The following is an 18,034-nucleotide window of genomic DNA, read 5'->3' as shown; positions in this document are numbered from 1 at the left end:
TGGCGCGCCGGCTGCCGAACCCACCCCGGGCCCGGTAGCGCGCCGGCTGCCGAACCCACCCCGGGCCCGGTAGCGCGCCGGCTGCCGAACCCACCCCGGGCCCGGTAGCGCGCCGGCTGCCGAACCCACCTCGGGCCCGGTAGCGCGCCGGCTGCCGAACCCACCCTGAGCACGGTAGCAGGCCGGCTGCCGAACCTAGACCAACCATGGGAGCAGTCTGACAACCAAATGACAGATTTTTTGCATCTGCCAACCTCATCTTAACCATGGCAGCCGCCAACCTGCTTCCCAACTACACTAGCTGCTGATGACAACCCTTTCCTGATGCTAAGGAGTGCTGTCCGCATATTTTGGTGCCCCACTGAAGTGAATGGGTCCGCATCCAATCCGCATTTTTTAGAGGTTGTGTGCATGAGCTCAAACGGACAACCAGATGGCATCCCAGCTGTCAATCCAGGTAGCTTCTTAAAAAAAAGTGAACACTGGTGAACCTAGAAAGAAAGGACACAGGAACAGGCCATCCTTCTGCCATACTAATGTATTCCATCTTTCAAAAAGAAAGATATGATTTTAATATTACTTAACAATATGTTAAAGTAGCCACTTGGGCGTCAGTGTTAATACAATTATACACTCTATAACAGATCGATAGTGTGAGTATTTTTTTTTTCTTTTTTTGTTTTTCTTCTCCTGTTCACATCCTCATTCTGCAAGCATTCTTACACAAGCTGGCTACGAGTTGGGAGGGAAAAAAAAAATCCAAAAACACAAATAAGCGTATCTTGTACACTTTCCAACAGTAGATTGTATGTGAGCTGACAAACGCTTGTCCGTTTACGAGAATTTCCCCATGAGATCGGAGCAGTGATGATTACATGAGCAGTATAAAGTCCATTCCTTTTGTTTTCCATGTGGATAAAACACAGCGTACTGCAGAAGTGACATGAGCCATCGTGGATGACAACTAGCTATGCTTCAACTCAACCCGAGGAACCAGTATCAAGTCCGACGCCAAGGCAGTTTAGAAGAGAGCGTATTGCTACAACCAACGTCTCAACTCACAGACTACGAGCACACAAGCTAACAAATTCAGGTAGAAAGTGGCATATTCGTTTTCAGATCAGCAAGAATGGTCGGGGCTGAGGGGGTTCAGTGCAGATCCACACAGCACTGGGGACAAGGCAAGGCAGCACTGGCTCGGGGCCTGATAAAGCGGTCAGAACAGCAGGGCATACACCAGTGGCATCGGTTCCTGCAGGGTGACCCCCTTTCCCCATGAACAGTTCCACAGTCAGTGTGCAGCATAGGTAGTCTTCTTCAGGCTAAAGTTGGACCAATTGATTGACAGCCTCTGTCTTGTCTGCCGGGCAGAGTCTAAGCAAAACCTGCAAAAACACAAAGTGTAATACATGAATGCACTAAACTTCAGGAACCTTAAAGGGCCAGTAAACCCAGAAAAAAAGAACAGCCAATAAAACAATCTCATGTTATTTGCTCTTATTTCGTTACATTTCACAATTGCAGACCATGAAAACACAATAGAAAAGCAGTGCATCCTTCTCTCCGGCTGCAGCCAGGTCTTCTCCCTCCTCCCTCTCTGATGCAGGGATTTTAAGAGGAGGGGGCTGGGTTTAGTATGGATAATTTTGTTGCTCTGGCACCACATGATGGATTCATATAATGTATTGGGGTAGCATGGTGCGTATTGTTTAACACAAATTTGTCCCCCATCATCACCGCAAAGATTTTTACACAGCTTTCCCAGACTGCAAGATCAGCCTGTATAAGAATTGGTTAATCCCCAGTATTGTAGAATTCATAGCTTCTCCAGGCTAGCAAATACAGCCCAGTAAAATGCTGCAAATGTAGGCAAATTCAGCCCAACCTGCACATTGTTAATGGTCGTGTGGTTACTTGCACAACTATAGGGGTTGTCCAGAAGTACAAAAATAAAAAATGGCTGCTTTGTTACAAGAACAAAGCCACACATGGGTTGTGTCTAGTATTGCAGCCAGGTACCATTGAAGTGAAATGGGCTTAGCTGTAATACCAGGAACAACCTGTAGTTTGAAAGAAAGCAAACATTTTTTTTTTCTAATTCTGGACATCCCCTCTAAATAAAAATGCTTTTAGTTGAAAATTTCAAAAATGACTGTCAGCTTGGTTTTGACCGCATCTTAGCCTCCATACAAGAACCCAGTCTCAGACTGAATTTAAAAGGGTTCTACAGGAATTAAGAAAATACTTAAATTACTTTATTATTATTATATAACCAAATACCTTTCATTAGTTAAAATGGCTCGTTTTGTCTGGGAAGCAATCAGGGGAAATCGAATGGCCGCCGTTTTATTAGTACACACAATACCTGTCCTAATCACAGGACAAATTACTTCACAACACTGAGGTAAAGAGCTGCTTCATCCTCCTCTCCTTTGTTAGGGATTACAATCCTAAATACAGCTGATAAGGTCATCAGCTGAATCTCTGTAAAAATGGAGTTCATTAGGAGACATGAAGTACAGAGAGGAGGTGGGGATGTGGCTGATGAGCAGCAGCTCTTGTATGCAGTCTCCATGACCACAGTCTGTCCTGTGTGTCCCCTCTATACTTCATGTCTACTCATGAACTCCACTCCTCTTCTTCAGCTGAAGATCATATCCTGTATATTCAGGAACACAATCCCTGACAGAGCGGAGAGGAGGATGAGGCAGCTCTTTACCTCAGTGTTGTGAAGTAACTTGTCCTGCTGTGTGATTAGGACAAGTATTGTGTATAGTAATACAACAGCGGCCATTTTCTTTTCCCTGATTGCTCCCTAGACAAAACAAGTCATTATAACTAATGAAAGGCATTTGTGAATATATGTGTAATAATAAAGTAATTTATTTTCATTTTCCTAATTCCCAGAGAAACCCTTTAAAGTCAACAACTGACTCATAACATACATAAGAGGATCTACAGGAGTTACCAGCTTTCTAAATAAAGGGAGTTTGTGTCCTAACAGATCTAGATATGCCTCTACGATTAAGATTTCAGAAAACTTAAGGTTCTTTCCAAATGTAAATGTCCATGGCCTGTCCTTTAGATAGATATTAACCTTTTAAAGGACAAAGCCAATTTTCTTTTTTTTCCCACCCGTTTTCCAAGAGCCATAACTTTTTTTTAACTTATCTTTATACTCAGCCGGATAAGGGCTTGTCTTATGCAGAACACATTTTCTAAGGCCCCCATTTACCATATCATGTATTAAAAAATAGTTCATATAAAAAATGCAATTCTACATTTGATTTTTGGAGTTTGTTTTTATGCGTTCACCATGCTCTTTAAATTACATGATGACTTAATTCTACAAGTCAGTATTATGGAGATACCATATTTAAAAATAGTTTTTATTACGTTTTACTAAATAAAAATAAATAAAAAACAACACCTTTGAATAAAATGTCTTTGCATTACCATATTCTGATACCCCATAACTTTTTATTTTTTTATTTTTTCATCTACAGAGCTGTGTGAGGGCTTTTTCAGGGCAAGCGATTTTCACCGGTACCATTTTGGGATTCATACAACTTCTTGAAGGTGGCGAGGTGATATTCATTTTGTTATGGCATTCACTGCACGCTATAAATATTTGGATTTTGGACATGTTCGGACGCAATACCAATTATGTAACATTGGGAAAGTGAGGTTATTTCAATGTTTAGTATTTAGTTTTTTTCTATATTTTTAAAAACCTTTCTATTCTTCTTAGTGTCCGTTTTAGTCCCCTTAGGGGACTTTAACATGCGAATTTCTGATCACCTATTCCATAGACTACAATAGCACACTATTGAAGTCAATGGGATTTTTACTGGTTAAGTTTCAAGCCCTGTTGTAGGCATGGCCTAATAGGTAGTTTGCTTCAGTAGGCCTGGGAGCCTTCACAAGGCCCAAGGCTGCCAAAGCAACCATTTGGAATCCTTCAATTTTGTCATGGGGGCTCCGATCGGAGAACAGAGGAATCCCAAGATTGCTACAGTCCTAGGCATCTGAGTGGTTTAATAACCAGGATCAGCTCTATATCCAATACCAGTCATTCTGGTGGGTGTCAGCTGTATTCACAGCCAGCGCCAGCCACATATGGAGCAGGATCAGCTGATGATCCCGCTCCATACACCTCCCGCGCCCGCTGATGTACTATTATGTCAGGGATCATGAAGAGTTTAAAATACTGGGAAAACGCTTTAACAATGGGTGCGGTCAATAAACCCTCAAATGTAAAGGTTTATCCATGTCTGATCAACTATCATAAGTAGAGGCCATCAATATCACGAGTGGAAGTCTGACTGATGGAGTAAGTTCTCCCAGCACTTGCCTGAGCTTCCCCTCCATCTGCTTCTAATGAAGAACCATACAACCCATGATCTTGCCCTCAAAAGAATGAAATAAGCAACGATCTCAGTCCTCAACATCTGCTCTTAAATCTCATACAGGAACTATTACCTGCAGACTAACTTCTCCTTACCTTTTAAAATATTCCACTTCTCTTTCGGTCTCATCCATTTCAACACTGTCGAGATCAATGTCTTTTGGAAGAAAAACATCATCTGGAAGACAATAGAAAAGTGACATTTTAATTACTGGGTTTTCCGAGGGGTCATATATTGATGACCTATCTTCAGGATAGCTCATCAATATCAAATTAGTGGGGGCCAATCGTCCGAAAATGCTGTGGCCTCTTCCTAAGCCTGGGATGTCACGTTCATTAGTCACATGGTCCATGTGCAGCTCAGTACTATTCAAGCAGATGTCCTGAGGTGAAATACTAAACACAGCTGCTATACAATGGGGGTGCCAGGTGTCAAACCCCCACGATCAGATATTGGACCTATATGCATATTCTCAATGTATTTTTGATGTGAATGGTTTTAACACTTTCAGTCAACTTACTAAAATGTGGCTTTAATTATAGAGAGAAAGGTTTACAAAGCAGGATCTGCACAGCAGAGTCGGCCCGGCTGCGGTCCGTGCCGCAGGCTGCTCCTCTCCAGTATGGGAGCCATTGCTGTAAGGAGGTTCTTACAGTGGTTCTGCATACAGAAGCCTAGGAAACCGCGCTGGGATGCTCTCAGTGCATAGAGTAGCCTGCAGGACAGACTGCGGACGGTCTGCGCTGCTATTTGGGAGCAGTTTAGAAAAAGGACTATTCTACACGCTCCTGCACTTCCATCACTTCTCGATGTAATCAGAGGTACATTTTAGCATCCAGTGAAAAGTTTGGCAAGACAACTGTCTGTATCGGCCCCTCTTATAACCAGTGAAAGAGAACCTCGGATCTAACGTATACAGAAGACTTTAGGTACCAGTGTCTGAAGACTAGCCAGCAAATCTATGATCTCCAGGTCTTAAAGCGCATCAAGTCTGTTGTCCAGGAGAGCAACATCATCACTAGTTACAGGAAAGTGGAGGAGACTAATAACATTGCCAAAAAGCAAAACCTATCTGGACTGCCATCTTTTTTTTTTTTTAGCAACTTCTTACCAATAGAATTATTCACTTTTTCTCCTTTCTTTTTCTTATTCCTCTTGCTTTTCCCCTTTGGCTGGGGGGACTCAGCGGTGATCAGTGGCTTGTTGTGCTGCTGCTCCGCTATGATGGTGGCTTCACAAGGTGCTGGTGGCTTTTCCTCCTTTACATAATTTAACTGCTTCTTGTTGTTACCATTACCAGCCTTTTTCTCTTCCTTCTTCTGCTCAACCAAAGGGGCGACTTCCACTGCTCGGACTTTGGTTTCGCTTTGGTTCTTGGGTTTTGGTTGGGGTTCAGACAGCTTGGGGGCCTCAGATTTTTTAACCTGTTCCGGGCTGAGTTTTGCGACTTGGGATTTGGGCTTCTGCTTTACGTGGTTTTCTTTTTGCTGGACCAAGTCAAGGAGGAGGGAGAGCTGCTCCTGCTGTTTTGCCTTCACCTCTTTGTGGGTGTACGACTTCAAGTCTCTGCCATTTGTGTGGTTCGGTAGCTCGTTCATGGCCTCCAAAAACGGACTCAGCTCTGTTTTGTGACAATGCCTTGTGGGAGGTGGAATAGATATGGTTTCCTGCTCTAGGGTCCCATTAGGAAGTAGCACTGTGGCGGCTTCTTTACAGAGGTGAGTGCTATGTATGGGTCGATCTGCCCTGTGACCGTCTTTATTAGATCGATCTTTCTTCTTTTTCTTGAGAGCCACACACTCTTGGTGTCGATGAAATTCCCGCTTAAACCTCTCCTCCTCCTCTTGTTGCCGCTGCTCTTCTAGTAGTTGATAGTCTTCCCGTTCTCTGGTCTCAGCCTCTTGTCGTGCCTTTTCTTCCAGCTGTTATAAAAAAATAAATAGGGAGAGATTATTAATAACTATGCGACTACCTATACTAACACAAGGCCACAAGCCTTAGACTAGTTTCACACTCGCGGCAGGACAGATCCGGCAGGCTGGTTGGACATGCAGGACTTTTTAGTCCGGCGGCTTTCGCCATGCACCGCTGTGCTGCGCCGAAGCTCCGCCCCCATTATAGTCAATGAAAATACAACGAAATAGTGGCAGGACAGATCCGACAGGGAGACCAGCCTGCCGGATCCGTCCTGCTGCAAGTGTGAAAGTACCCTTAGAAAGGTTCTCCGGGCTTTCCTAAAAATCCAGTAGCCTTCTGAATCTTGTAAATGGAGCTGAACAGAAAAACTAAAGAACACATTCGGTTGAGACCTGAGGGAGGGGGGGGGGGGGGGAACAGCTCACAGTCAAGTCCAGGTGGCCGAAATAGTTGAACGGCACACCTCTAGGGTGAAGGTGATGCTCAGTGGTACATTAAGTCTTCATAAATTGAGAATAAACCACGGCACTCCAAGTTCTGTTTTATGAACGTCTTATTTTAAATTTTAACATTTTTAATCCATCCAGAAAAAAAAAATTATATTTAGTCACTGGCCAACGTTTCGTTTCAATCTGTACCTTGTTCACGGCCTGGTATAGATATAGACTTGAGTACAAAACATAAAAGAAAATATTTGTCAAAAGACATATGGGGTGTAATAACAATAGATGATATAGGATGTTACATGATGCCACAGCGGAGGGAGTAACATGGTCATATATAGAGAGAAACGTTATTTATTGCAGAGAAGTAATACAGTGGTAATACTAGATCTATTAGGATGTCCCAGGGTAGTGGGCACGAGACCATCGTAATGGAGATCCCTATGGATTTCAAATAGACCATCCGTGAGTAGATATAATAGGAGAAAGTCACCTCTGCGCACTCAATAGGTTCATTCGTAGAGAGATTTCTATATGTGTTTGGGTCTTTATAATAACCCTAGTAGTAGTGACGTTCATGGCAGGTGATGTACTTGGCGGAGGAAGTTGATCTCTTGAGTAGGGAAGTTGGATAGCCCCTCTCTTTGAATTTTTGTGACATTTCATCTAGATGTTGGCTGTGGAGAATGGGATCTTTGACCATTCTGGAAACTCTTTGAAACTGTGAACAGGGTAGTGATTTTTTTTGTAGTATGCAGGGGGCAGCTTGTGTAGTGGAGGAGTGTATTGCCATCTGTGGGTTTTCAATATAGATCAGTAGTGAGAGGACTGTGTGGTGTATTGATGACAATTGTATCCAAGAAACTTATGGCGTGCAGATCGGTGTGAGAAGTGAATTGTAAGTCTTGGTCTGTTCCATTTATACGATGAAGAAAATTGGAACAGAAGTTCTCATCACCCTTCCAAATACGGAATATGTCATCGATATATCTGTACCATGTTGTAGCATGTGTTTGGAATGAGTTATTCGGGTAAATCCAGTCGCTCTCAAATTTGGCCAGGCTGATATCAGCCCTTTCAAACACACTCTGAGGCCTCTTTCACACGAACGTGTGTGCTCCGTGGCCGTATTGCGGACCGCATTTGCAGATCTGCAATACATGGGCACCATTTCGTATGCATTCTGTGGGGTTTCGTCCCGTACTTCCGTTCTGCAAAAAGACAGAACATGTCCCATCTTTTTGCGGAACGGCCGGATCGCGGACTCATTAAAATGAATGGGTCCGCGATCTTCTGCAAACAACATTGGCACCTAAAAAAAACGGGGACCTATCTATGCCTCAACTGTGCACAAATGTCAAAGGCAACAGAATTACCCATCCTCACAAAATTTACCACTCAAAAGGCTTTCACACATGTACTCCCTCCTATGTTGTCTACTTAATCAGATGTCTGTGCGGCCTCGTATACGTAGGCAAGACCACACAAAGTGTGCGAGACCGCATTTCTAAACAAGTCCGATATTCGCTGTCCAAAACCTGGAACAAATAGCTCCCATAAGACGAGGAGGCAACAGGACTGGAAGCTTGAAACAACGGGAGGCATACTGGATTTTTTAACTCAATACCCTCCCACCACGAGGACTAAATAGAGATTTTGATTTTTGCATCCTATCATTCTTTTACTCTATGACTCTTCTAGTTCTGGACATTTTCTGTAATGCACCATACGAGTATTCGATATAGCTTATAATATCAAAATTATATTCTGTTACTAACTCTTCTTCACCCTCATTTCCCTACACACGAAGTGATCTCACCCAGCCAGGTAGTATATATCGGAATAGTAGTACCACGTATACTACTACATACTATTTTCGTTACTACCTGGGCTATCTTTACGTCGCTTTTCATTTTATGATTATTTACTGTACAGTGAGGAACAGAAGTATTTGAACACCCTGCGATTTTGCAAGTTCTTCCACTTATAAATCATGGATTGGTCTGAAATTCACATTGTAGGTGCATTCCCACCCAAATAAAAAAAAAAAAAAATTCAGGAAATCACATTGTATGATTTTTAAAGAATTTATTTGTCTCGCACTGCTGAACATAAGTATTTGAACACCTGAGAAACAACAAGAATTCTGGCTCTCAAAGACCTGTTACTGTGCCTTTAAAAAGTCCACCTCTACGCCACTAATTAATCTAACTTAGTAGCACCTGTCTGAGCTCTTTAAAGACCCCTCTCCACCCCACAGTCAGACGCCAACTACCATCATGGGCAAGACCAAAGAGCCGTCAAAAGACACCAGAGACAAAATTGTGGACCTCCACAAGGCTGGAAAGGGCTAAGGGGCAATTGCCAAGCAGCTTGGTGAAAATAGATCAACTGTTGGAGCAATTGTTAGAAAATGGAAGAGGCTAAAGACAACTATCAGTCTCCTTCAGACTAGGGCTCCATGCAAGATCTCACCTCGTGGGGTATCACTGATGATAAGAAAGGTGAGGAATCAGCCCAGAACTACAAGGGAGGAGCTGGTCAATGACATGAAGAGAGCTGGGACCACAGTTTCAAAGGTCACTGTTGGTAGAACACTACGCCGTCATGGTTTCAAATCATGCATTGCACAGAAGGTTCACCTGCTCAAGTCATCACATGTCCAGGCCCATCTGAAGTTTGCCAATGACCATCTGGATGATCCAGAGGAGACATGGGAGAAAGTCATGTGGTCAGATGAGACCAAAGTAGAACTTTTTGGTCTAAACTTCACTCGTCATGTTTGGAGGAAAAAGGATGAGTTGCATCCCAAGAACACCATCCCTACTGTAAAGCATGGGGGTGGTAACATCATGCTTTGGGGAAGCTTTTCTGCGAAGGGGATGGGACGACTACACTGTATTAAGGAGAGGATGAATGGGGCCATTTATTGAGAGATTTTAAGCAAAAACCTCCTTCCCTCAGTCACAGCATTGAAGATGGGTCGTGACTGGGTCTTCCAACATGACAACGATGCGAAGCACACAGCCAGGATAACCAAGGAGTGGCTCCGTAAGAAGCATATCAAGGATCTGGAGTGGCCGAGCCAGTCTCCAGACCTAAATCCAATAGAACATCCTTGGAGGGAGCTGAAACTGCGTGTTGTTCAGCGACAGCCCCGAAACCTGACAGATGTAGAGGAGATCTGTGTGGAGGACTGGGCCAAAATCCCTGCTGCAGTGTGTGCAAACCTGGTCAAGAGCTACAGGAAACGTCTGACCTCTGTAACTGCAAACAAAGGCTTCTGTACCAAATACTAACACAGATTTTCTCAGGTGTTCAAATACGTATGTTCAGCAGTGCAAGACAAATTCTTTAAAAAATCATACAATGTGATTTCCTTAATATTTTTTATTCTGTCTCAGAGTGGGAATGCACCTACAATGTGAATTTCAGACCCCTCCATGATTTCTAAGTGGGAGAACTTGCTAAATTGCAGGGTGTTCAAATACTTCTGTTCCTCACTGTATGTCCATTTATCCTTTCATCCATAAGCTTGCGTATATTTATATAATTGTGCGTGTCCACTGATTCATTTATTTATAAGTCTGCAAATATTTATATGACTCTGCATATTGTTCACGAATATTATTCTCCATGTCCTCTCATATTTTCTGCGCCTCATTATAATATTAGGACTGACTCCTACCACCGTAGCGCTCCCCCTGTGAATCAGCAGCGCTACATAACTATTAGCTAACCCAGCATAAGCGAGAATGTGCCAGTTCCCTGCCTGCACTCTAAAACCCCAGTGCGCATGCGCCCGCCTCCGATGACGCTAGACACCCGGCGGCGTACGCCATACCGCTACTCCCATTTAATCCTTGCAGGATAATGGCATCTACACGCCATCCTGCACGCTCCTCTCCACAAATGTCCAAGGTATGTACCCACTGATCACCAATATATTTACAAATTAGTACAACTAGTTTCATTTACAAGCACCACTGATACCTACTCAAATGGGCCCCTATATACATTATAGGTTATATATGTTGTTTTGACTGCTCTCTTCTAGTTTAGATTTCTCTCTCTCCATAACTACCAGCGTCTCATATATTCCTTCCTAATAGAACTATCTTTATCCATGTACATAAAGCCTACACAGACACATTACTTACCTTAAAGGGGTTGTCCAAGTTATAATTATTGATGACCTATCCTCAGGATAGGTCATCAATATCAGATCGGCCGGGGTCCGACACCCAGCACCCCCTCCGATCAGCTGTTTGAAGAGAAGGACCCAAGCCGTCCCATTCATTTCAATAGGAATGCTTGGGAGTAATTACACCTGCTCACCACTGCAGATGCAACGGCTAGAAGGTAAACAGTGAAGAGGAGGCAGCGCTGACACCACGCACACCTTCTCTTCAAACAGCTGATCGGAGGGGGCGCCGGGTGTCAGACCCCCTCCGATCTGATATTGATGACCTATCCTGAGGATAGGTCATCAATAATTATAACTTTGACAACCCCTTTAAGTAATCATTTTCATAAGGATACAATATGCCTACAGAAGTGCTTATACAAAGCTATGTGATATAGGTGAATGACTGTGTATGGCGACATTATATTCATTATATTTATTCTGTTAAGTGCAGGGTTATTATAAAGACCCAAACGCATAGAGAACTCTCTCTACGAATGAACCTATTGAGTGCACATAGGTGACTTTCTCCTATTATATCTACTCACGGATGGTCCATTTGAAATCCATAGGGATCTCCATTACAATGGTCTCGCGCCCCCTACCCTGGGACATCCTAATAGATCTACTATTACCACTGTATTACTTCTCTGCAATAAATAACGTTTCTCTCTATATATGACCATGTTACTCCCTCCGCTGTGGCATCATGTAACATCCTATATCATCTATTGTTATTACACCCCATATGTCTTTTGACAAATATTTTCTTTTATGTTTTGTACTCAAGTCTATATCTATACCAGGCCGTGAACAAGGTACAGATTGGAACGAAACGTTGGCCAGTGACTAAATATTTTTTTCTGGATGGATTAAAAATTATAACAAAATAAAATAAGACGTTCATAAAACAGAACTTGGAGTGCCGTGGTTTATTCTCAATTTTATGAAGTCCAGGTGGCCACATGAGAGCGGAGGAGAACGTGAAACGGCTAATATTAAAATGCTGGACAACCGGTATGAGTTCTCCGATTGTTAAGGCTCAAAAAAGCAAGCAAACTATGCCCCTCAAGGGCTGACCACCATGGAAACCGCTACTAAGTAGGGTGAAGTAAGGGTGACATTTACTCACAGGTGACCATAAGAATGAGGCATGTAACTATAATTTCATAAGACTGCTGCCAGCAACAATGCAGATAAGATGGAGGTGGCCGCTAGAAGTGTTGGCAGAGAAGCTACGGGCTGGTAGTAGTCGTGACATGTTGGGTTGGCAATGGCCAAAGGTGGTACACAAACCTCATGATTGATCAGACTGTTACGATTCCAACGTAAAAGATAAATCCATCATAAAACCAATCATCTGACACTGCAGCAAAGAAATGCACCTTCTATCTTTCCCCATCTTATCTATAAGAGCTCATGTCCTGTCTGGAGGTGGTGCTGAATAAAATTAGGATGGGCATAGAAAAATCTAAATATATATTACACACACACTGGGGAAATGAATGCAATATTTAATGCCCTGGTTTTTCCTGCATCAGTAACCAGCAAAATTATTAAAGGGGTATTCTCATCTTATAAAGTGATGGCATATGGTTAGGATATGCCATCACTTCATGAATGGTGGCGATTCCAAACATCTGGGACCTTGCGGATTCGGAGAATAAATGGCCTGCAGTCCTGATTCAGCGTTATCATCTGCACAGCAGCCCTCCGGCCACCGAAATTCACCTGAATGGGGCTGTGCTGATGTTCCCCCTGCTCAGCAGGTAGCTGGGCATCGCTCCACAGGGAAGAATGTGAAGAGGACCAGGGGTCAGATGTCCACTGATCATAAAGTGACGGCACATTGTAACCAGATAAAAGCATTTATTAAATAAGGCGCAGATAAACTGTGGGGGAATGGTCTGTTCACCGATTTTCGGTATATGTTCTAGGAAGTGCTCCTGGTTCATGCACCGATTTAAATTGGTTTCTGCAAGGGTGCAATGCCAAAACAAAATACCAGTTTTTTGTTAGTTTTTTTCCTTTTTAACACATGTGGTATATACATGTGGACACTAATGTGAAGTCCAAAGGGACAGTTTTTTTTAAGTGGGTTGTCTTATCTGAGACATCGGCAGCATATCGCTAGGAAAACTGATCCCCTAAAGCGAAAGAACGCATAGCACAAACACTGCCAATCTCTATTCTCCGCTATGGTAGTTCTGAAAATAGCTGATCACTAAATAGAGAGGTGGCCGTGCTAGCGCATTACGCGTTCCACTCAGTGCTTTGGGCCTCACTCGGCTATTTTTGGAACTCCCATAGAAGCATGCGCAGTGCTGTCTCCTTTACTTTGGGGGTCCCTTTCTGAAGATTGGTACGGGTGGCAGAGATAAGACCCGCACCTATACGACTTTGGTGGCATATCCTAGCAATCTGCCACCAATGTCTGAGATGAGACAACCCCTTTCAGGATGTGTTCAGACAGTATAGATTTTCTAGCCAATACCAAGGTGGTGTCTATGGCTGCACTACTGGATTGGTATCAGAACTCCTCTCTACAGTTAGGTCCATATATATTTGGACAGAGACAACATGTTTCTAATCTTTGTTCTGCACATTACCACAATGGATTTTGAACAAAACAATTCAGATGCAGTTGAAGTTCAGACTTTCAGCCTTAATTCAGTGGGTTGAACAAAATGATTGTATAAAAATGTGAAGAACTAAAGGATTTTTTTTAAAACTCAATCCCTTCATTTTAGGGGCTCAACAGTAATTGGACAAAATTAAATAATTTAAAATGTAAATTTCTAATACTTGGTTGAAACCCCTTTGTTGGCAGTGACTGCCTGAAGTCTTGACCTCATGGACATCACCAGACGCTGTGTTTCCTCCTCTTTAATGCTCGGCCTTTACTGCCGCGGTTTTCAGTTGCTGTTTGTTTGTGGCCGTTCTGTCTGAAGTTTAGTCTTTAACAAGTGAAACGCTCTATTGGGTTCAGATCCGGTGACCGACTCGGCCATTCAAGAATATTCCACTGCTTTGCTTTAATAAACTCCTGGGTTGCTTTGGCTTTATGTTTGGGTCATTGTCCATCTGTATTATGAAACGCTGACCAATCAGTTTAGCTGGATTTGAGCATACAGTATGTCTCTGAAAACCCCAGAATTCACCCGGCTGCGTCTGTCCTGTGTCACATCATCAATAAACACGAGGGAGCCAGTGCCACTGGCAGCCATGCATGCCCAGGCCATCACACTGCCTCCGCCGTGTTCTACACATGATGTGGTATGCTTTGGATCATGAGCTGTACCATGTCTTCGCCATACTTTTTTCTTTCAATCATTCTGGTAGAGGTTGATCTTGATTTCATCTGTCCACAGAACGTTCTTCCAGACGTGTGCTGGCTTTTTAAGATGTTTTTTTTTTTTTAGCAAAGTCCAATCTAGCCTCCTTATTCTTGAGGCTTATGAGTGGCCGCACCGTGCAGTGAACCCTCTGTATTTACTTTCATGTCTTCTCTTTATGGTGGATTTGGATATTGATATGTCTATATCCTGGAGAGTGTTGTTCACTTGGTTTCTCTTTACCATGCTGTACTTACGTGTAATGGAGCGCTCTGATGGTGCCCAGCATGAAGTACAGTGGCAATTTCGGGCCCCATAAGAGCGCTCCATGCCTCCATTACATGCATGATATGGGGCGGATGGTTAAGGAAGGGGGGGGAGGGTGGGGGGGGTCGGAGTGTGCACTCACACGGCCAGGCAGCTCCATTTCCATAGTGAATGATGGGCACAACTAGAGTGAGGGGGCACAAAAGTTGGCATCTCTACTGAGGGGCACCTAACCTGCCATAACCAATTTGAGGGGACACCTAATCTGGCATAACTACTGTGAGGGAGGCACATAACTGGCATTACTACTGTGAGGGAGGCACATAACTGGCATTACTACTGTGAGGGAGGCACATAACTGGCATTACTACTGTGAGGGAGGCACATAACTGGCATTACTACTGTGAGGGAGGCACATAACTGGCATTACTACTGTGAGGGAGGCACATAACTGGGCATAACTACTGTGAGGGAGGCACATAACTGGCATTACTACTGTGAGGGAGACACATATCTGGGCATAACTACTGTGAGGGAGACATATCTGGGCATAACTACTGTAAGGGGACACATATTTGGCATAACTAATGTAAGGTGACACAAGGTGGGCATTAGTACTGTGTGGTTGCACTTAGAGGAAATGTCCTACATTACCCTGCTATATATTGCCATGGCTCAGTCTTACAGGTTTGCACAGCGCCCCCTGCTGGTGATATCACAGGGGCAGTCACCATCCCTTCCTTATGTGATAATTCTTTTTTTTTCTCACCACAGGGACCTTGTTCCGGATCCAGCGGACATCACGCTGACGCCAGCGACACCCTGGATGAGGTAGGACCAGATTTTATTAGGACTGGGTGAGTGTAGCCATGCAGTGGGCTTAGGGCTCTTTCACATGAGCGGATCCCGTGCGTGTAACCCGCTGCGTGAAAGAGCCAAGCCCCGTTCCGGACAGCAGAGAGACGGAGCATTAACATGATTGAAAATGCTCCATGACTCTGATCTTTTTACTACAAGATCACAGCGAGATAAAGTGGTCACCGTGATTTTGTAGTAGAAAGATCACAGTCAATCATGTTACTGCTCCGTGTCTCTGCTGTCCAGAATGGGGCTTCGCACTGAGTGACGCAGCGGATTAGCCGCACGGAAAGAGCCCTTAGTAAGAAAATCTGTAGCTTCTTTGTAAAAAAAATTGCGCTGTGGCCCATAACACTATAGTTACACCACTGGTAGGGGAGGTAGTGGGGGGGGGTCCCATGGATCAGTTTCGCACCGGGTCCCCATGGATTGTGTGTACACCAGTGCTTTCTTTCTCAGGATGTACCAAACTGTAGATTTTGCCACTCCTAATAGTGTAGCAATTTCTCGGATGTTTTTCTTCTGTTTTTCGCAGATGCAGGATGGCTTGTTTCACCTGCATGGAGAGCTCCTTTGACCACATGTTTACTTCTCAGCAAAATCTTCAAAATGCAAGCACCACACCTCAAATCAACTCCAGGCCTTTTATGTGCTTAATTGAGAATGAAATGATTCAGGAATTGCCCCAACCGGCCCATGAAACAGCCTTTGATGCAATTGTCCAAATACTTTAAAAAGAGGGCGTCACATGTAAAGGAGCTGAAATTCCTAAACCCTTCAGCCAATTTTAATGTTGATACCCTCAAATGAAAGCTAAAAGTCTGGACTTTATATCCATTATATAACTTTAATATCTTTTAGTAAAAAGGTTAAAAAAAATAAAAATAAATTGTGTCAGTGTTCAAATACATATGGACCTAATTGTATATCCTTATGATACAGCCAATGTCCATTCAAGGATCGCATACAAAGACTAGAAAAAACTCTGGGATAAGCTTGTCTCTGTGTCTTGCTGGGGACTTTAAGACTGGTGTGTACAAAACAGTCCGTAAAAATAACCAATGTGTGCTGATGGACTGGAAGTACCGCGGGGATGGATACGGTAACCCGTGTTACTGTTTGGTACCTTGCACCTAAGGATGCTCTCAGACACTGCTGGCCAATATGCTAACCTGCTGCTTTTCCGGTCGTTCTCGGTCCGGTTCAGCTTCTGCTTTGTCAGTCCGTTCCTCAGCCGTGCTGGTGCAGAATCCCTGCATGCTGCCCTCTGAGCCAAGCTCATGGCCAACAATATTCATTGCTGGGCTCGCCCCATACTCCTATGGAGGTAGCACATGGGTAATTATATTAGAATGAATTAAAAAAAATATAAATTATAATCAAAAATCAATAAATATATGCAGTATTATATATATATATTAGTAGTGGACTCGCTGTATATATCTTGCTGTGAAACAGACTGACCTCCAGATGGATAAGTTTAGGTACCACCGCGGAGCCCACTTCCATCATGGAGGGCAGGTTCCATCAGCACAGGCACAACAGGTCTGGCCGACATCACAAATGTGCACTTATACAGTCTTTATAGGTGTACATATAACAAGTGTGTGTAGTGCAGAGATTAAAATGTACAGCTGTGAGCTTTCTTCACAATGCTAGAAGCATGCATTTACGTATGAGTGTGGCAAGGACAGCATGCACTTGTGTCATCTTAGGCTAGTGTTACTATCTTCTGGTATTGAGATCCGTCATAGGGACAAAAACGTAGCCGAATAGAATTGAATGCTCAAAAATGCCTTCCGTTCTCATACCGGAGAGCAAACCCGCAGCATGCTGTGGTCTGCTTTCCGTCGTGGGATGCGGAGCAAGACGGATACGTCATGACCCACAATGCAAGTCAATGGGGACTGATCAGTTTTCTCTGACATAATAGAAAATGGGTCCGTCCCCGTTGATTTTCAATGGTGTTCATGACTGATCCGTCTTGGCTATTTTAAAGATAATACAACCGGATCCGTTCATAACGGATGAAGATGACTGTATTATCAGTAACGGAAGCGTTTTTGCTGAACCCTGCCGGATCCAGCAAAAACAATGGTGTGAAAGTAGCCTTTTGTATGAAGCCAAACTGCTTCTGTGCGTGTGTCTATAGGGTAATGCTGTGCTATAGAACAGTGAGGAGCTCACCTTTCTCTGCTTGTGCCTTGCACGCTTGGCTGCCCGGGAGCTGCTGACTGGTTTGGATTCAGAGCTGTTGATAAACTGTACTAGATCTTCTACCCTTCGATGGTCGACCACACCGGATTCCTTTTCTGGGATCAGGTCTGGCTTTTTCGGCTGCTCTTCTTTCCTCTTGGTTAGCCGTAAACGGAGCTTCTCCCTCATTTCCGTGTAATTCCTGCTGGTTGGCGCTGATGGGGGCTTTAATTCAAAGCAAAATGCTTTAGCCAAACATATGGTCTCAACACTGTATAATAACCAAGTCACAGAGGGAACTGCTATAGGAGATAGAAAACGCACACATTCAATGAGTAACATCCACGTACTCAATGGATTACTACAAAAACTTTCCAATACTGCGTCTGCAGACATTCTCCAAAGATTTTACAATCCCTGCTT

General features: G+C 43.6%; 1 protein-coding gene across 3 annotated transcripts in view; it reads right to left on the bottom strand.

The window, feature by feature from the left end:
• Positions 1 to 539: 539 nt before the first annotated feature.
• FAM193A (family with sequence similarity 193 member A) overlaps positions 540 to 18,034 on the bottom strand; it is a 92,452-nt gene continuing 74,957 nt past the window's right edge. For all 3 annotated transcript variants that reach the window (XM_044295553.1, XM_044295558.1, XM_044295565.1), the window contains 5 exons: positions 17,603 to 17,836; positions 16,588 to 16,734; positions 5,521 to 6,331; positions 4,505 to 4,586; positions 540 to 1,385 (listed from right to left, as the gene is read on the bottom strand). In XM_044295553.1, coding sequence (XP_044151488.1) covers positions 1,292 to 1,385; positions 4,505 to 4,586; positions 5,521 to 6,331; positions 16,588 to 16,734; positions 17,603 to 17,836 — 1,368 coding nt within the window. In that variant the 3' untranslated portion in view covers positions 540 to 1,291. The remainder of the gene's footprint in view (positions 1,386 to 4,504; positions 4,587 to 5,520; positions 6,332 to 16,587; positions 16,735 to 17,602; positions 17,837 to 18,034) is intronic.

This window comes from Bufo gargarizans, chromosome 1 (assembly GCF_014858855.1).
Source record: "Bufo gargarizans isolate SCDJY-AF-19 chromosome 1, ASM1485885v1, whole genome shotgun sequence".
Taxonomy (NCBI): Eukaryota; Metazoa; Chordata; class Amphibia; order Anura; family Bufonidae; genus Bufo; species Bufo gargarizans.
This window is presented reverse-complemented; position numbering and strand designations above follow the sequence as displayed.